Here is an 18,764-nt window from a genome sequence, read left to right on the forward strand (position 1 = left end):
AAGAAGAGTGCATGCAACTATGAGCTTTACCAACACCAACCAGTACTAATTGGTCATTAATAATCCAATTAATACTAACTAATCACATCGAAGTTAATTAATACTAATCAGCCTAACCAAAGCCGATTAATACTAATCGACCTAGCTAAAGCTAATTAGTACTAATCAGCCTAGCCAAAGCCGGTTGGAGCCAAGCTAGCGAGGCCGAGTGACCTATCGGCCTAGCCAAAGCCGGTTGGAGCCAAGCTAGCGAGGCCGGGTGACCTATCGGCCTAGCCAAAACCGAGACGGAGGTCCTTGAAGGTAATGTGATAGATTGCCAATGAAGTAAGCACAACCTTGACTAGGGTCGTACTTGAAGGTCTCTTGATTTGGGATTCACTATTGTTCCGCTCTTTCCGGATGCTCTACGGAACAAGAATTAGGCATGTGTACCAAATTATCTCTTCTTTCTGCACTCTCTTGCTGAATTGTCACCAAACCTCAATGACCATTATGTCATGGCACGAAAAAGTTTAGAATTTTAGGCTTCCTTTGGTTTACAAAAAACTTGTAGGAAACTTTCTTTGTAGCACTTTTGTTTGTAAAAATGGGTTCCTATTTCTATGCAGGATAAGAACAAATCCTTCACATTTCAAAGGGAAAAAACATTAATTTACACTCAGTAAAAAAATCCTATCCTATTAATCAAATGGTATCTCTAAGATACATGCCATCCCACTTCCTTTTTAAATAACGCAAGCATTCTGGGTGCCATCCCACTTCCTATGTTTTCCTATTTCCATGATATTTCTATCCTCTAAACCAAAAGAGTCTTTAGAGGATGCAACCACCTATCATGGGTTGCATGCAACTTTGAGAAAACAAGCTCAACACGGCCTGACATCAGGTCATTCGCATGAAAGGGAGGGTAATGAACACAATCAGTTCAAGCCTGCTTACAACTTGAAAGAGATCTGAGTGTTCTCTCCAACTTCAACTATAAAATTGACTATGAGATGAGAAAAATGTTACAACTTACAACACCGTAAGTCCTGAATCCGGCAAATGTGAAAGAATCGTTTGAAATGAACTCATATACGAGTGTATCACCATGATATATTTATACAGAATCGACTCAGGACTTCAGCTTAGCCGAAAAGCTCTATAGAATGGATACACCAGCGTCAATAACTGATGGCTGCAGGCCAGCTGAAGATGACGATGGATCTAAAAGGGACGTCCGCTGCCGTTTGCGTCCCCAGCATAGCCGGTCTATCTTCGTTTTGCTCCTCAAATTAAAAGGAACCTCTATACAGTTGGTCCAGGGTAACAAATGAGTCTCTGGTTTGACCCTTGAAGGAGAGCAGCCGCCCTGTTGCGCGAGCAACTTATTCTCAAGCGCAGCAGCTGCAAGTGCATTCTGTGTTGGATTCTTTAGTTGGCTGCCCAAGTATCCTTGGCAACTCTTTGCTCCGCAATGGCACTTGACCTTCTCCCCAAAATGCACAAACCTGGAAGAAAGCAGTAAATTGTAAATGTTCATAGAAATATCCAGTCTTGGGAAATACTCCCTCCGTCCCAAAATAAGTGTTGATACTCTAGTACAAAAGTTATACTAGTTTAGTACAAAATCTTCGACACTTATTTTGGGACGGAGGGAGTATGTATGTAAAGGTGGAAAGAATCTCATTTCATATGCTCCCCTGATTAGCATACATTACCAAAATCAGTGAAATGCCATGCAACCAGGATAGCTGAGACTTCGGCTGTTCAAAAAGGGTTTGGTTAGCCCATCCGAAATAGGTACGGAAGCACGCTGTACTTCTTCGTCACAGGCACCAGGCATGTCCATTTCAGTCCATGCTGCACAGAGCGGTTTGGGCAAGATAATATAACCCAGGTTTGGTAAAGAAGTGTTTGGGCCCGAACACATGACAACACTAGGAACACAACTGAACCTAGGTTTATACTAAAGCGAAGTTAAACAGCATATCCTGGCTTACAGTAATGCACGCAAATTGGCAAACAGGAACCCAAGAATGTTACTACCGGTGTGTTCTCTGGAAAATCACAATCCAAGGCAAGTGACCTACTGATCTAAGACCCAAACTCAGATGGACAAGTTGCTGGCTCACCATCACAATATTTGTAGTTAAATGCTAATTTGGTCAGTTTGGTGGTACATACCAGGATCAGAATGTTACAAGCTTGACTACAAATATCACAAACTCATCAGCAACTAGAGCTGATTGCAGCAGGCCACTTACGATGCAATATATTCGTTGCCCTTCGTATTGCCAGAATGTACTCATTTTTGCCTAATTAGATTAAGAAATATATGTACTCTTTAGAAGAAAAAAATGACTGTAAATACCTGTAGTCATAAGTTAAGGGTTCTCCAACTTCAATGATACGAGAGGCAAAAACACCGACTCTTGTCTCACCCTCAACTTGCCTGATAAAGCATATAGACAATATGAGGAACATCACCATTTAAAACAAAAATTACCATCACCGAATGCAAAACAAGCTTTCTGTTCCAGAAATCATTACCATTTTTCTAGTTTACAGTTGGGATCACAACTATGGTTTAGAAAACGTGAAGTGTTTCCTTTAAAAGTTGCATCTATTGTAAAATCTTTGCTGATTTCACACATGTAGAAATTTTTGTCCCCACGCCGCTTCATGTCCCAAAGCCGTTGTTCACATGTTGCGTCATTGATGACTGAAATAAGATTTAAAATGAAAATACACAAGGATATCATTAAGTCACCGCAGCAGATTTACAGAAGGTAACTCATGACTAAAACCAAACTAGTTTCGATTTCCTTAATTTACAAAATATGAGCTCTACATTCAAGCCAGGATTGTGTCACTTGTGCTCTGTAGGTATGCCCTTTGGGCTCCTGCAATACATTACTTTGAGTGTTCCTCATAACTTGATGTGGTAATGTGGCGTTAGGGCACAGGGTTCTCAACTCTAACAACCACCATTGAACACTGCTGAAGCTGTTGCCCTCCGAGAGGAGCAATCGTAAGTGTAACTCAAGGATTTATTTGGCACAAATAAGCATAAACGAAATTAGACGAATTAAAGCCAGTGAAAATGAGGGCACAAGCAAAATGTCACTTTCCCCATTGCATATGTGCAGTCACCTAGAAACTATTTGCTATTTCTATTAGACAAATGTTTAATGTAGCAGAATAACTTGTACCTTCACCCACATACTCAATTATGAAATCACCTTTCTCCAATGGCTCCAATGCAACAGCACCCCATCCACAGCCTTCTGACTGTAAAGGGAAAAGGCTGTTGTGATTGTAGTCAAAGAAGTAGAATAAACATCTTCCATTAAGCATAACTCCACAACCGATTCTCAAAAACGCACCCCTATCATCGCCACATGTCATTTTGCATCCAATAGTACAAGAAAGGGGATTTGTGAAGGCAGTGCTGCAGTGGGTACTTTGGCAGCCACCAAGGAAAAGAGAACTAGTATATTCATTTGCATTGCGTAGCAATTAGCTGAAGTGCTTATGTAAGTGGCCCATGTATAAATAATATGCCCCTTCATTTAGCTGTTCCCCAGCAGTACAACTCATGGCACACACAAACTCTCGAAGGGGAAAAGAGTGGACCTTGAAAAATTAGAAGAGTGGTGTAAACACATCCTTGCGGATTGGCTTGTTGCTACACAGGTTTGTGAATAAATTGGCAAGTGTATACAAGCACATCATTTGAAAGACAGAACTACCTTGACAATTTTAATTTTCTTATCCTTGCGGAATGGCTTGTTGCTACACAGGTCTGAGCAGTGGCAACTCTTGGAACAACTCATAGAAAGACCCCTGATAAATGACAGCCAAATTTCAATATGTCAAATAAATACAAGTATGGTTGCTGGGGTAAATATCTACATCGCACACATGTAAAAAATCTGTACAGTGAAGCTAACTTATTTGGCGATTAGTAATATGCACACATAATAGTACTCCAGCATTAATGTTCAAATAACAAGAAAATACGTCACTCCATTCGCTATATAGTAGAAAGAAAGAATCCAATACTACCGCGCATTTTGGTGCAACCGTATTCTCATAGTTGACAGTATTGACAATAGATGAATCTACAGTGCACATTCAAATCCATATTCTGTGGTGGTTGTGACTAGTAGCTCATATTTTACTTTTCTCCATTTCAACATAAAGCTAATGCTAACAGCAGAATTCACCTCTATTTTTGTTTCCCTTTGTATTGATCAAAGCTGGATTTGAAACAGATTGGTCTTTTGTCAATGTTGTACAAGTAATTATTTTATATTTTTCCGAGCTACAGGAGGGGAAGATAGATAATACATGATGCAAAAGAGTAATATATAAAAAAAGGGGCAGCCCGGTGCACGTAGCTCCCGCTTGCACAGGGTCCGGGGAAGGGTCCGACCACTTTGGGGCTATAGTATGCGGCCTTTCCCTACATTTCTGCTAGAGGCTGTTTCCACATGCAAAAGAGTGATATACAAAAACTAAATAATCGAATGTTTAAACTTATGGTGAAGTTTTATTTAGGCCCAAGTAATTTTCACCACAACTCCAACATCGATTCAGTTTTCCTATCTAAACCAGATCAAATCAACCTTGATGCTGGTGATCGTGGTAGTTTTGCCAGGTAAGCGACATGGACTCCTAATCAGCAAATGCGAACTAACATGGATGATGTGGTACTCCAGTTAGCAGTACATTTACTAAACAGAAATAAAAACAAATTACAATGTATTGTCAGGCCCATTTGGCAGCCCAAATCTCCTCCCTTCTCCCTAAGCTCTCTCATTGTATCGTTCTGACACATGATCCTGGTTAGAATGGCCAGTACAATAGTTGAGTATTTAGGCAATTTTATAAGTACCCACCAATGTGTATGCTTGCTCTTTTGCCAGAATGCCATGTCAGAGGTTCCATCTTATGAACACAGTAACATTTCACATATATCAAACTAGAGATAGTTTTGTCAAAACCTCATTATTGATGTATGCATCTAAAATGTATTAGTAGAGTTAGGAAGAATACCTGCATTCGCAATCATCTTTGCAAACAGAATCCGATTTGCAATTTGTACACCCAGTCTCGGCACTTGAATCGGCGCGTTTCTTCTTGACTAAATATACATCTTTTACAACATTAAGAAAACAATGATGACGTGTAATGGTGTAAGGCAGACGAATATGAAACTAATTCCAGAATGAGGAAGTCAAATGGAAGTAAATAGCTCCAGATATCTCGACTGAATAACCACAGCAAGTATTACTTTAGGATACTGCGCCTGATATGTGTGTATGAGGGCGGTTTACAAACAATCGCTGTGAAATTCCTGATGGTTGAATCAATATTGAATTCTTCGTTAACATATGGAAGAGGTAGTCGGCAGAAAACTTCCTGTCAAACAAGCATTGTTAGCATTAGTTATGCACAAAAGCCTGGTAGGCAAGACAGATAATCTTCTTGAGAAAATATTACTTCTATTGGAACAAGACAATCATTTAACTTCTTTCTGCAGCATTCCAGCATTAATAAACTAAATAGGTTCCTCCCCAATCTTCATGGATTCCAAAGACTGTAACCCTCCCATTCTAAAGTGATGATATTCACTTCTTTTCAGTCTCCATTGTACATTTTCAGCCATAGTAGTAGCATGTATAATTAAACCAAAAAAGTATATGAAAATGTTTTTTGCATGTGAGCATTCTAAAACAACTGACCAAACACATCCCAAAACATCACCTATTTTATCAATCAGAGGGAGCACAAGACGACAATATTGGTCTGCTTAAAGACTGGAGTACCGGATATAAGCATCCTAAAAACTACAGAGCATTAACACTCCAAGGACAAGTAAGGAATCCTCAAAAATGAACTATTTAAGAAAACAGCGCAACACGACTTAAAAGAAGCAAATATAAAAGGGAGGTAGCAGCATACAGTCTTATTATGCCAGCACTAACCTCTATGTTATTTGTCAGGTCAGCATTCTGTCACCATCAAACAAAGTACTCCTGTCAGACACCTCAAGCATTACAAATATTAACAAAAAGGTATGGAATGCAGTCAACTTTTTCTGGTAATATAAAATAATAATCTAGAGGTAAAAGCAAATAATGAAAGGATCAGCAGTGAGCACGAAACCATGAATCAAACTTATCTACAGTTGGACCAGAACCAGCAGAAAACTAAATGCTCCTCGTGGCAGAGAATTCTTGTTTTATTAAGAATGAACTCCATAAAATCAATCATTTTTCATTGGGATTTGGAAACTATGAATTTGAGATCTGTTATTAACAGAAAAAAAGGAAGAATCACAGAGGTATGGTCATTTTATGTATATACAAATGGTGAAGCATTAAGAGAACCCTTAGACCACATGGAGTATGGCCAAATTCTGGAGGTGCATTGATAATATTTGTTATGTTTACGCGTTCATGGATACTTGCATCCGTATAGAGATTGGTGTTCTTCATGCATAAACATAACAAATATCCACGAATGCAAGGTATGGCATAAACAATCATGTATCCATGATTGGTGTTGTCAACTACCATGTATGCAAGGTATGGCATAGAGATTGGCATTGTTCATGCATCCATATAGAGCAATTATGAAGCAAGAACTGGAACAAAGACTCTTCTGGAACATATATGAAATCATGCTTCCAAAAACAATTTTTCCAGTGATGAACTTCTGGTATGATCAAAGAAACTTATATTAGGGAAAAACTGGGCTAAAACCTAAAAGGGGCGGAAGCTCAAACAAGAAACTTGAAAGGGTAGGTATACTGTTTGCTATGGTCAAACTGAGAACAAAAAACTGTAACACCGATTTGATATTCAAGGAAGAAGTGGCTTGATTTGATATCAGAAGATTTGCAGCTTTCAGCATAGTTGCACAAATAGAATACAAAGATGCAAATCAGACGAGAGGGAACCCAAAACTATATTCCTAGAAAAAATGCTTAATAATACTTGCGCTGGGTTTTTCTTCTTGCGGAAATACTTAATGATTCAACCTCCAGCTGTAAATAAATGACGCCCTAGAAAGTTTGCATTCAAAAACTTTAACCAGAAACATGAAAGAACATTTAGGTTGGTCAAGTGAGAATAGTATCACCAGATTTGTCATGAAAATATTATGATTGTAACATTTTGTACTAACATGTTCATATGAAAAGTAATGGTCAAAGTAGCGTGTGGAGAGTGTCCATGTCCAAAACCTCATCTATTCATGAAAGAGGGACTAGTAAATTAGAGGGCAAAGTAGTTACCCTGTTCATGCATAACAATATGAACTGAGGAATTGTAAGGGATAAAGGATAGACCTCGTTTTGAAGGAGCCAATTGGAAGGGTGCCTCCAGCAAATTGCACTTCCTTGGTCATCTTTTAGATGAATTAGAGGCCACGGTGCACATTTTGTATGCGCTGCAACTGTACAACGTCCACAGCGCCAAAAAAACATCTTTTGCTTACAAACCATGCAACCCTAATTATAGAGAAAGAAAGTCCAATTAAAGTGTATCAAAATTAAGCATGACCTAAAAAAATTGGGAACTACAGGAATTGACCTTTTAAATACCTTTAAAAAGATATTCTCTGTACAAATTAAAAAAAAAACTCCCTCCATATCACAAATACATGTCTTCACGGTTTACCTTTGATCATTAATCCTTACGACAGTGTACCCAAGAAAATATAAAATTATTGTATTACGAATATACTTTTCGGCACAAATCTAAACATATGATTTACAAGTTCTCAATCTAAATATTTAGAACAATATTCATAGTGAAAGTTAAGACATGTCCAAAAGGACATGCATTTGTGATATGGAGTACTGTGTTATTTCGTTTACTTATTCCTTCACAAATAGTAAGCCGTGTGGTGGTCATGAATTGGTCATACATCGAAAACATAACTATCAGCCTGTCAAAGAATCAAAATGTATTTGAGTTATTTGCAAATACATTGTGTTAACATAACCCGTAAGTATGTCTATTTATAGTGCACACTGCATCCTAGTTTCCAAACTATCTAATATAGCATAATTGTATGTTGAATGCAACAACTATCCATGTGGACAGAATACTCATATCAAAACAGGGCAGGCATACTCAAGTATGACAACTAGACAAGCCCAACAACTTCACAACAAAAGTTCTTTAAGCTACATAACTCACATTTTTAGGAAGATCTTATGTTTTCGCCAATGCGCAGCACATACAATATTAAACATACCCCATTTCATAACATTTAAACTTACATGCTGAGGGCACTTGAAGCTTTCAGCAGTGAAATTTGCAGTATATTCCACCACACAGGTCAGGTGGAACGTTTGTTCACAACGGCTAACTGAACATTTTATTTCTTCCGAGGGATGGATAATCTTATAGCACACACGACATTCAACCTGTGCACATATGAAGAATTATCATATACAAAGCCAATAAACATTGATCAAAACTGAAACTTGGTCCCGATGTTGATCTAATTATGATAGTTTATCACTTTATCATGTATGAACTGCAGTTTTAACTTTCAACAGGTAGGCAGAGGCGTATATGAAATTTGATGAGGTGTATGCTGAGAAATATGCGATTAAGCATCAAGCAATTCGAAAGGTGGCAGTGGAACTCAAGGAGACAAAAAATTCTCAGTTCTCATGTTAATCAAAGAACAACCTTAACATTGTTCGTGCAGCTCGCCACTGTGATGTGCAGTCAATAGCATGATCTCCTCTCGGCAAGCAACAGACAATGCGGCTGCTCGCCTAAACTGGCAGACATCTAGGAAGGAAGGGGGTAAGATCTGATCTTTGGCCTACTAGTAGAGTGAAAGTGGAGAGAGGGTCAAAGGCAGCACTGGAACTTAAACTGCATAAAAACTTTTCTCACATCCTACATTGATCAAAGAACAACCACATTGTTCATGCCAGCTCACCACTGTGCAGTGTAGTCGATAACATATTAACATGTTGGCCAGTTGGCTAGCGTGGCTGCTCGCTTAAACTGACTGATATTTAGGAGGGAAAGGGGGGCTCGGATCTTGTCTTCAGCTTGCTAGGAGAGAGGGTTCAGAACTGGGAAGGAACCATATGTTAGCAACACACCAATACAGAGGTCAATTGCTTAATGATTTCAACTACAAGACATTGATTTTGAGGATCAGGCCATGGCAGAGAAGGAGAGGAGCACCAGAGCTAGAAGAGACTTGAGCAGAGGAGGCCGAAGCCGTCCAAATCCTGGCCGAGCTCTCTGTAACCCATCCCCTCGTATATATGTAGATGCTGCCCTCCATGGCTTCTGAGAAGCCCAAGCCCAATAGCGGCGGCTCATGGTCCTGCCCATGGTGATGATAGCTAAGGTTGCTGACATTCCCCCATCCTTAAATTTTGGCTTGACCTCAAGCCGATTCCATGTCGAACCTCCTGGATCCCATGGTACTTGATGCTTCATGACTTCGCCGAGGTCGCGGCGGGTGCCGTAGTTGATGCGGAACTTGGCGAGGTTGAGGTGGTTGAGGTAGCAGGCGATGCTGACTTGCTCAAGGAAGTGGTCATCGCTGATGTTCACTTGGTCACAGAAAGTGTCGAGGTAGGAGTGTTGATTGACACAAGCGTTGTCGAAGCAGGAAGCATGGTCGAGGCAGTGGTCGTGGCAGTAGGTTGGAGTTGCAGCATTCCTCCTTCGTGTTACTTCAACTTGTGTGACAAATCCTAAGAAATAAAGAACGGCCCAAATGCCTGGATCCCTTCCTTTGACAAAACTTGAGGCTCCGGAAGCTCACTGAGTGCAGTGACCATGCAAATTTCCAAGAAAAATATTGGAAATCATATTGCATAGCAGTTTCCGCGATGAGCCTTTTGCAGTTGGTATAATGCCTTCTTAGGCAACGGAACTCAACTAGGTGAAGACAGACTAGTGCTTTGTAATGACAATTCGCACTGTTGCCAGGAATATCTTCAGGGTTCGATGCACAACCGCCAGAATCCCAAGCTAAAATGGTACTGAAAATTACTCCAAGTATAATGGCAGGACGACACCCAACGAGTAGTAGCAAATGAGCATCAATCACATGACAATATTGTAGAAACCAGAGACAGTAATGTAAGCAGCTAACAGAATTACTTGGACTCCATCAAACTCCAGCACCATACTAACCCATATGTGACCTTGCCATATTTGTGAAGTTGCTGTAACATCACCAGGAGAAATGCATACACTTATGCACTGTACCTTGTGAAGCTCCATAAAATATGCATCTGCACTTATGAATTCTGCAGCCAATATGTACCAAGTAGTAACAGCAACGGGTCCATAACTGATGACAATGGAGTTGGCCGTAAGGATCTCTTCACCCATATGGGAAAACAACAATTCTTTCGAAGTCAGACAAGCAATTCTCCACTGTACTTGTTCTAACTCAGGGAAGGAAACCTCTCCAAAAATGCAAGACTGCACTGAACTGGTAAATAATGGCTGAACAAATTCTCTGTCACTAGCAAAATACTCCAAGGGATAAAACCATGCAATCTCCCATTGTATAGGCTCAGAACAACACTGATAATTCCAGCTCAGCTCCCTCCTAGTGACAATTCCACTTCCTTCATAATATGAGCTAGCATAAAACGAGTCCACTAACGACCATGCAATTTTCACACTGGAGTAGGTTGCAGCTATTGTACTGAAGGAACCAAGATCCCTCCCTATGATACCCAGAGGAAGAAGATAATAACCAGTATACATGTACCTCATACATTGGTCTATGAATTTGCATATTGGCTGCTCCTTCTCCTTTTTTTTCTTCGAAGCGGGACAAGGTTGTGATCAGAATTAGAAACACACTTGCAGATGTCACAATAAACAAGGGTAGCTCACAGGCAGGCCATAGCTTCAGTTTTACTTGGAAAATGAAATACTTCTGCAACTGCTCAATGAGATGTTCTAACTTGACAACAGACTTCAGGAATGGGAATGAAAGTCTATCCACCCAGGCAACATGTGGAATAGTGGGGAAGCATCTAGCAAGTGTCTTGCGCTCTTGTTCAAAGTCATTCTCCTTATGAGTAACAAACATCATGCAGCCAGCGTCAATAACATAGCAGGCAGGCCGAGCTTCATGTGCATAATCATATTGGAACAGTAACTGTACTAGGTAAAATTTGAACCCTGAATTCATCAGAAGAGAATTTCTCAGAAGGTGAGGATTACCCGTTTCTTCTGCTTGTTCTTGGGTGATACTGATGTTGCCATTGTTAGGGGACACATCGCACCCAGCCAGGGCAGAGCCTCGGCTGCTGCCATGGTCGACGCATAGAAAGATGACGCCAACATAGGCGTACTCCAAGGGTCCAGGCATAGCGTCATGGCATCGTCTTCCGTGTTTTGGTCAAGACCTACTATTGTGTTGATAGGCTCACATGCAGTGACATCAATGGTGACAACATCGATGACGTCCTTGTTTTCCACTGGTGTAGCTAGGTCAGGAACAACGTCGACAATGTCAGTAGAATATGCATGAGTGATTCTCAATCTTGGAAAGGACAAGCAACCAGCAGTAACACCACCACAACAACAGATGTCAACAAAATTAGCTTGGAAGATCTCTAGACCCATGTTAGTGAACAATAACTCCTCCAGTTTAACTCCAGCATGTTCATATCCATCCCATTCTAGTATCCAAGCAATTTCCCATTGGTTCAGCCTAAATACACACAGAACAAATTGTCCGGCTAAAAGGAAGGAAACCCAAGCTTCAATATAACAATCATGAAGCAGCCCAACTGAATGTTGCACGGGTAAACCAACCGAATCAATAGCGAGATTCAGAACTTCTTCCAACTGTACCAATGTACATGCCTTTGTCGAGCACCTAGTTGGTGTCAAGTTTTCCGGACTGAGGATAGGGAACAGCAAACGCAGCGACATTGGGATGGCTTCAGGTGCAGCAGGCTCAAGGGCGACGCTGCCGACAATCGTGAATGAAGGTGGTGTTGCGGACGAGGTGAGCACTGACTCTTCGGATGCGGCGGAGCTTGGGCATCGCATCGAACAGGTGGTATGTGCCACAGCGGAGCCGCCACTGCTTGTAGGAAGGGCGAGTGAGTAAATCACTGAGTTAATCACTGATGAGCAGGCGCCCAAGATGTCCAGTGCGGAAGTCGGAGTCGAGGTTGCTGGCTCGAGGTCGAAGCAACAATACTCGGTGACGACACCAACGATGACCTCGGACAAAGTTGATACTGCAGCGGGAGCTGACACCAATACGGTGACGGCCCGGTTGGGGATTGCGTCGAACAGGTGGTGGGCGTCCAGGCAGCGAGGATGTTGGTAACTATGTTGTCGATGGCCTGAGGCGATGCCGCATCTTCCTGTTGTTGTTGCTGCGCAGAGACCACAATAGATGCATCAGGAACAAAGGGAAGGTCGTCCACCACCGGCGGAGTTAGGGTCGATGTGGACGTCGGCGCAGCATCGAGGTAGTCGTGGTGCCCCGCACGCCCAGCATGTAGCGTTGTTGCAACGGCAGCTGACACCTCCAATGATACAGTCACCGACACCTCTGAAGCAACCTGCGCCGCGATGGATGTAATACAGGCGCCAAACTCGGCGCGACACCATGCTTGCTTGTCCTGGTTCGTCCACTCGGCGAGGCGTCGGGTCCTCCACCGATGCGAACGCTCGATCACGGCAGGCAACCCAAGCTGATCCGCGTGACATTGCTAGATATCGATCGCGGTGGGAAGCCCTCGGATGTGGTTGTTTGGCTCAAACTAGGAAATTGTGGGGAAAAACTATGCGGACTTTGCGTGGAGGAATCGACTGGCTCTGAATACCAATTGTTAGCAACACACCAGTACAGAGGTCAATTGCTTAATGATTTCAACTACAAGCCAATGATTTTGAGGATCAGGCCATGGCAGAGAAGGAGAGGAGCACCAGTGCAAGAAGAGACTTAAGCAGAGGAGGCCGAAGCCGTCCAAATCCTGGTCGAGTTCTCTGTAATCCATCTCCTCGTATATACGTAGATGCTGCCCTCCGTGGCTTCTGAGAAGCCCAAGCCCAATAGCGGCGGCCCATGGTCCCGCCAACGGCAATGATAGCGAAGGTTGCTGGCACCATAGCCGTTGATGCCAGTTGTCGACCGTCTCCAGCCCATATCTATTGCCACCGTCCAGAGCATGTTGTCGCCTCCCTGTCTTCTGTCGTCTCTCACTAGCACTCTTATATTCGTTCCCTTTCTTCTTTGTTCCTCCCCCTCCCCACTCTACTTTGCTGCTCATCGCCCATATCCATCCTCTGCCCCGCTGCTTGCCTCTCAGCTGTCAGCTCTGCAGCTAGCGGTGCTGGATTCTGCTGCTTGCTCTCCTTTACTCACATAGAATTGTACAAGTATAAGAGTTAGAAATAGGAGGACAAGGATTGAGTTGGCAAAGCAGTGGACCTGACAGCCTGGTGGTATTAGAACACTGGAAGAAAGGACCGGATGGTTTAATGTGTTTTTGCTTGAGAGTTGTTGTGGGATGTGTGTCCTATGAGTGACGTTTGTTCTGATTTTTCTCTCTATTGTATGAGCATTGTTTGTTCTGATTGGATTAATATATGTGAATCTAATCACCACCTAGGCGGCCTTGAGTCACGCGGTAGGAAGAAGGGTCATAACTTTGACCCCAAACAATGTTGGGGCACGTTAGGCGTCAGTGACATCCCGGATTAATAGGAGTGATAGTCTACTCATCAATAAGGTGCACTTTCTTTTCCAGGAGCCCACCCAAAAGGAACCTCAAAGTTAAGTGTGCTTGGCTTGGAACAATTTGAGGATGGGTGACCAATTAAGAAGTGCGCACGAGTGAGGACAAAGTGCGCAGAAAAGACTAGTGTTGGTTCATGGGGCCAGTCTAGATCCTAGGTGGTAGCCAGGCACAATGGCCAGGAACCGGTGGGTTTGGCCGAAGCGTTACAATTGGTATCAAAGCCGACCCTCACGGTTACATAGGCATGTGCAGGTCAAGTGCACGGGTCTGTGGCTCATGGCGCGTGTGGCCCGTCGTGGCACACGGCATGGCACATGTATCGAATTGGACGTACAGACATGTGCCAAGATGGAACGTTCCTGTTGGGCCGACGTCGAATTATAGGCTACTCATAGCAACAAGGTGCGCCTTCTTTTCAGGCTCCCGGAACCTCAAAGTTAAGCGTGTTTGGCTTGGAGCACTTTGAGGATGGGTGACCGAGTAGGAAGCTGATCTGGGGTGCGCACGAGTGAGGACAAATTGCGCAGGAAAGACTAGTGTTGGTTTGTGGATCTAGTTTAGATCCTAGGTGATAGCCAAGTGCAACGGCCAAGAGCCAGTGGGTTTGGCCACGGTGTTACGATGTCAACCGGCTGATCCTGAGAACGGATCAGACGGCTTGCCAGCCAGCTGATTGCAAACTTTACATACGCGTCTGCCTACCTGTGATAAATCTATGTTCTCTACATGACTAGAAATTATGACAGCATGCTGTTAAAAAATGTGTGAGCTGTGGATAGAGAAAGTAAATCTGTGTATCACAAGGACAAATGTGATGGTTTTATAATCAAGGCTTTGCTTGTTTACATCTGTTGACAAACTGCTTGAGCATTGGTTGATCTTAGCTGCGATAGTGTATTACCAATTGAGATGTCTGGGTTGCATTTTGGTACAATATGCAAGTGTGGAGATATTTATAGTTAAGTTTGATGATGCACAGAGTAAATCACCTTAACCTAGATTTCGGTCGAGCAGCAATTCTAAGTAATGCTGAATCAGCCACCGGCGATTCAGTCATTAGGAGCAGAAACCCTTACCGCCTTGGGCGCACCAGTGAGGAATGGCAGCACACAATGGTGCAGGGAGGCTCCTGACGCCACCTTCCTCGCCTCCCACTCCTTCACATAGTCCTTGAGTGACCGACCCGATGGCAACGCCAGCCCCGCCGCTGCCGCAGATAAAGGTAAACGAGCCGAATACAACTTCTTCCCGCTGCCGCGGCGCACCTCAGGGTGGGCGGTGACAGAAACCACACCCTTGTTCACATGGTCCTCTAGCATCAGATCCGACGCCGGCGCCGGTGCTGGCAGCAGCGCCAAGGACGAAGGTAGCAGGGCAGAGGACGACTTCTTTCCGCCACTGCGGCGCGCCTCAGGGTATGCAGTGACGGAGACCGCACAGTCGTTGACATAGTCTTCGAGCTTCACACCCGGTGCCGGCGCATGTACCGCCGTGGCGGCAGAATGCAACGGGGGAGAGGACTTCTTACCGCCGCCGTGGTGCGCTTCAGCGGTGAGAGAGGCCCCGTCCGCGTCCACATAGTCCTCGAGCGCCCGACCCGATGCCGGCGCTGGTACTGCTGCGGACGGAGGCAGCGAGGCAGAGGACGAGTTCTTCCGGCCGCCGCCTCCGCGCGCCTCAGGGCCGGCAGTGACAGCGATCGCGCCCTCGTTCACATAGAACTCGCACACCCGACCCGATTCCGGGGCAAATGACGCCGCCGGGGACGAAGGGGGCGGCAAAGAGGACGACTTCCTCTCGCCGCCGCGGCGCGCCTCGGGGCAGGCGGTCACAGGGACCGCGCCCTGGACTTCAAAGGCGCGAACGCGGCCGCTCCAACGGCACTCCACAGGGATAATGGGAGCGCCATCGCCGCCGAAGTAGGATTCCGTTGCCGCCGCCGCCGTTGCGGGGTCAGCGGCCGCATCCCCACCCACGGCGGCGTCGACAGACAGCTCGGGGCAGACGGTACTCAGATCTGGCATGGCAGCGAGGGGCCGAGTGGTGAGGGCTAGGGTTTGGAAGGCATTGGAGTTGGGTAGAGACGCCCCTCAGAATGGACTGAAGGAGATGTGAACTGAACTGGGGAAGAAGTTGGTGTGATTTCTGTGACTGGGAAAAGTTAGCTGTGTGGCGGTCGGAGAGACTCCTCCAAAATTCGTTACGCGGCAAACTGGCAGTGAAGATCTCCCCCCTCTAACGAACAGTAGCAGTGTCACCTGTGGTTAAATACTTTTTCTAAACAGAAAAAACTGTGGTAAATACTTCGGCTCTCAGCTCGATACTTTGTTTGGTACTAGTACTTCCTACTCCCAGGACTACATACGGGTCATCTCAAAAAAAAAAAAAGGACTACATACGAGTATATGTAGATATATTTTAAATATAGATTCACCTTTGTAGGTGTTTTTTTAGGAACATCTCTAAAAAGACTTATATTTAGAAACGAAGGGAGTATAAATGGAACTTTGTTTTTGGCGCTATAGTTTTTACCCATTTTGCTTATGCCACTCTATAATTTGACATCTTACTTTTGTCACTCTTACCTTTGGACAATACATCAGAAATGTCATTCCATGGCAAAAGTAATAATATTTCATTTCACTTTTAGCTTTGACAATGTATCATAATTGCCACTCTGAATTATTGTTTTTGTCACAAAGTGGCAATTGTGATATATAATAAAAAGCTAAGAGTGACAAAAGTGAAATGTCAAATTCTAGAACGACATAAGCAAAGTGGACAAAAACTAGAATGGCAAAAACTAAGTTTTCCCTTAAATTAAACTAAATTTCTCTCGATAAGGTTGGCTATATGGTACGCTGTGATTGGCCGAGAAGTGTCTGATGTGGGCTCAAAACGGCGAACGGCGAAAAGTTAGGGGGAAAAGATAAGGGGTTTAAGTGATCTAATGTGGGGCGTGCGATCGTGATCCAATGGACAGGATTAGATCGAGTCTCACCGCAGTGCTTTGGTTGTGGGAAACTCGTCGAAGGTGGAGGTGACGGTGGCACGCGGTTCGGGCGTCGTTAGGGACGGCGCCTCGGGGATCGTCGGAATCGGTGGAGGGCACGTATGGTTTGTCTTGCCGTTCTAGAGCCATTGGTTGTCGCGAGGGACCTTGGGGTGACGAAACAAGCGACGCAAGCTCGTCGGCGTTCGGATGCACGACCGACGCTTTAGTGTCGTTGATCTGCTCGTCCTGGGGCTTGTCAACACGAAAAAGGAGTCACAGAGGTAGGGGCAAGGCGGGTTGGTCCAAGGCCAAGGGCACAAAGGAGACTCACCGGAGGTGACGGAATTGTTCGCATGAGTCCGCGCGGGTGACGTTGTTGTGTGCTTCGGCTCGGGTAGCCTGGGGGCACAGGGCACGCGAGGTTTGGAGGAGTGGGGTCATGAGGTGCGAGGTGGGGATGACCCTGCCAGGTGGGTCCCGCCTGGGAGCGGCTCGGGGCGTGGAGGAGAGAGAGGAGTGCGGGGTGGGCTGGAGTGGGGTTAGTTGGGCTAGGTCCTAGGTTAGGTTATGATAGGGTTTTCTTTTGCTTTTCTTTTAGTTTTTGTTTCTGTTTTATTTATGAATTCAAATGATGTTTGAATTTGAACTTCTTTCAATAAAGAATAGTTTATATATCCAAATGGGAAATTTCTAAAATGATGCACATTTATTTTGGGCAAAATAGGCAACACATTATGCACTTATATTTTCAAAATGAAGTTGCATTTGGTTTTCAAACCAAATCTATTTCAATCCATTTTGAAAATGTGCAAAGGGTCTATGTCATCATTTGGACTTATGAAATATTATTTCCTACCAAAATAATTACAAGGCCGTCTTTAGAATAAATCCCTATTGAATTAAAATTGATTTTAAAAATAAAACCAATCCAATTTCTTTTAGGGAATTATTTATTTGGCTCGGATATTCTTAGGACTTATTTAAATGCTCTTGCCCAAGAATATTTCAAAGGCTTGGGTTCCATCTATGGCTAGCTAGATTTCTACTAAATGCATTGGGATTCCAACTTCCTATTCCAACAAATAAACAAGCAATTCCACTCAGTAGATCAAACACTCAAGGAGTTTTGTTTGGAAAAAACCTATGAAATATTTAACATGCCAGATTTGGGAAAATATGGGATGTGAAACAGCAACCAAGACAAATCTTCCACTTCCCATATCCATTTTCTGAGAGAGAACCACCTATGCTTGTGTTGAAATCAAGGGGATTCCACTCCAACATTTGATCCTTGATTTCTAGCCCCCTCAAGTTGCTTTCAACTGAATCATTTCTCCTACCACCATGCCCAATCTACAAGAGAGTGATTGAGTGTTGAGGAGACTATCTTTTGAAGCACAAGAGCAAGGAGTTCATCAGCAGCAGCCACATATATTACCTTTTGGAGAGTGATGTCTCCTAGACCGGTTACGTGTAACTTGGGAGCCTTCGAATCTCATGGAGTTGAACCAAAGAGTTTGTAAGGGCAAGGATATCACCTACTTCGTGAAGATATACCCCGAGCGAGGCTAGTGCTTCGTGGACGTAAGCCATGATGGCATAGACAAGGTTGCTTCTTCATGGACCCTTCGTGGGTGGAGCCCTCCGTGAACTTGCGTGGTCGTTACCCTCTGTGGATTGAAGTCTCCATCAACGTGGACGTACGATAGCACCACCTATCGGAACCACGCAAAAAAATATTGTGTCTTCATTGCACTTGATTTCTTTGAACCCTCCTTTATATTCATAAGCAAAATCATTACTTTTCACTACCAACTATCTAGAGTTGCATGTGTAGGGTGTTACTTGACTTGTGTGAATCTCTAAAAATTGTCAAAAACTAAAATTGGGAAATTGGTAGGTTTTATTTGGTCAAGTAGTCTAATCACCCCTTCCCCCCTCTCTATACGTACTTACGATCCTACAGGCGCCTAAACGAGTTCCAATAGATGTTGT

General features: G+C 43.7%; 1 protein-coding gene across 1 annotated transcript; it reads right to left on the minus strand.

Moving 5' to 3' along the window:
* Positions 1 to 963: 963 nt before the first annotated feature.
* LOC123401143 (histone-lysine N-methyltransferase ASHR3-like) lies at positions 964 to 15,975 on the minus strand. Its single transcript, XM_045094872.1, has 11 exons — positions 14,851 to 15,975; positions 8,285 to 8,431; positions 7,346 to 7,507; positions 5,979 to 6,005; positions 5,295 to 5,412; positions 5,047 to 5,146; positions 3,738 to 3,831; positions 3,198 to 3,276; positions 2,536 to 2,707; positions 2,357 to 2,437; positions 964 to 1,493 (listed from the first exon to the last, which is right to left on the minus strand). Exons 1-11 carry the CDS (start codon positions 15,796 to 15,798, stop codon positions 1,145 to 1,147), a joined length of 2,277 nt encoding a protein of 758 aa, XP_044950807.1. The 5' UTR covers positions 15,799 to 15,975; the 3' UTR covers positions 964 to 1,144.
* Between the last annotated feature and the right edge of the window lie 2,789 nt (positions 15,976 to 18,764).

Source organism: Hordeum vulgare, chromosome 6H (assembly GCF_904849725.1).
Source record: "Hordeum vulgare subsp. vulgare chromosome 6H, MorexV3_pseudomolecules_assembly, whole genome shotgun sequence".
Classification (NCBI taxonomy): Eukaryota; Viridiplantae; Streptophyta; class Magnoliopsida; order Poales; family Poaceae; genus Hordeum; species Hordeum vulgare.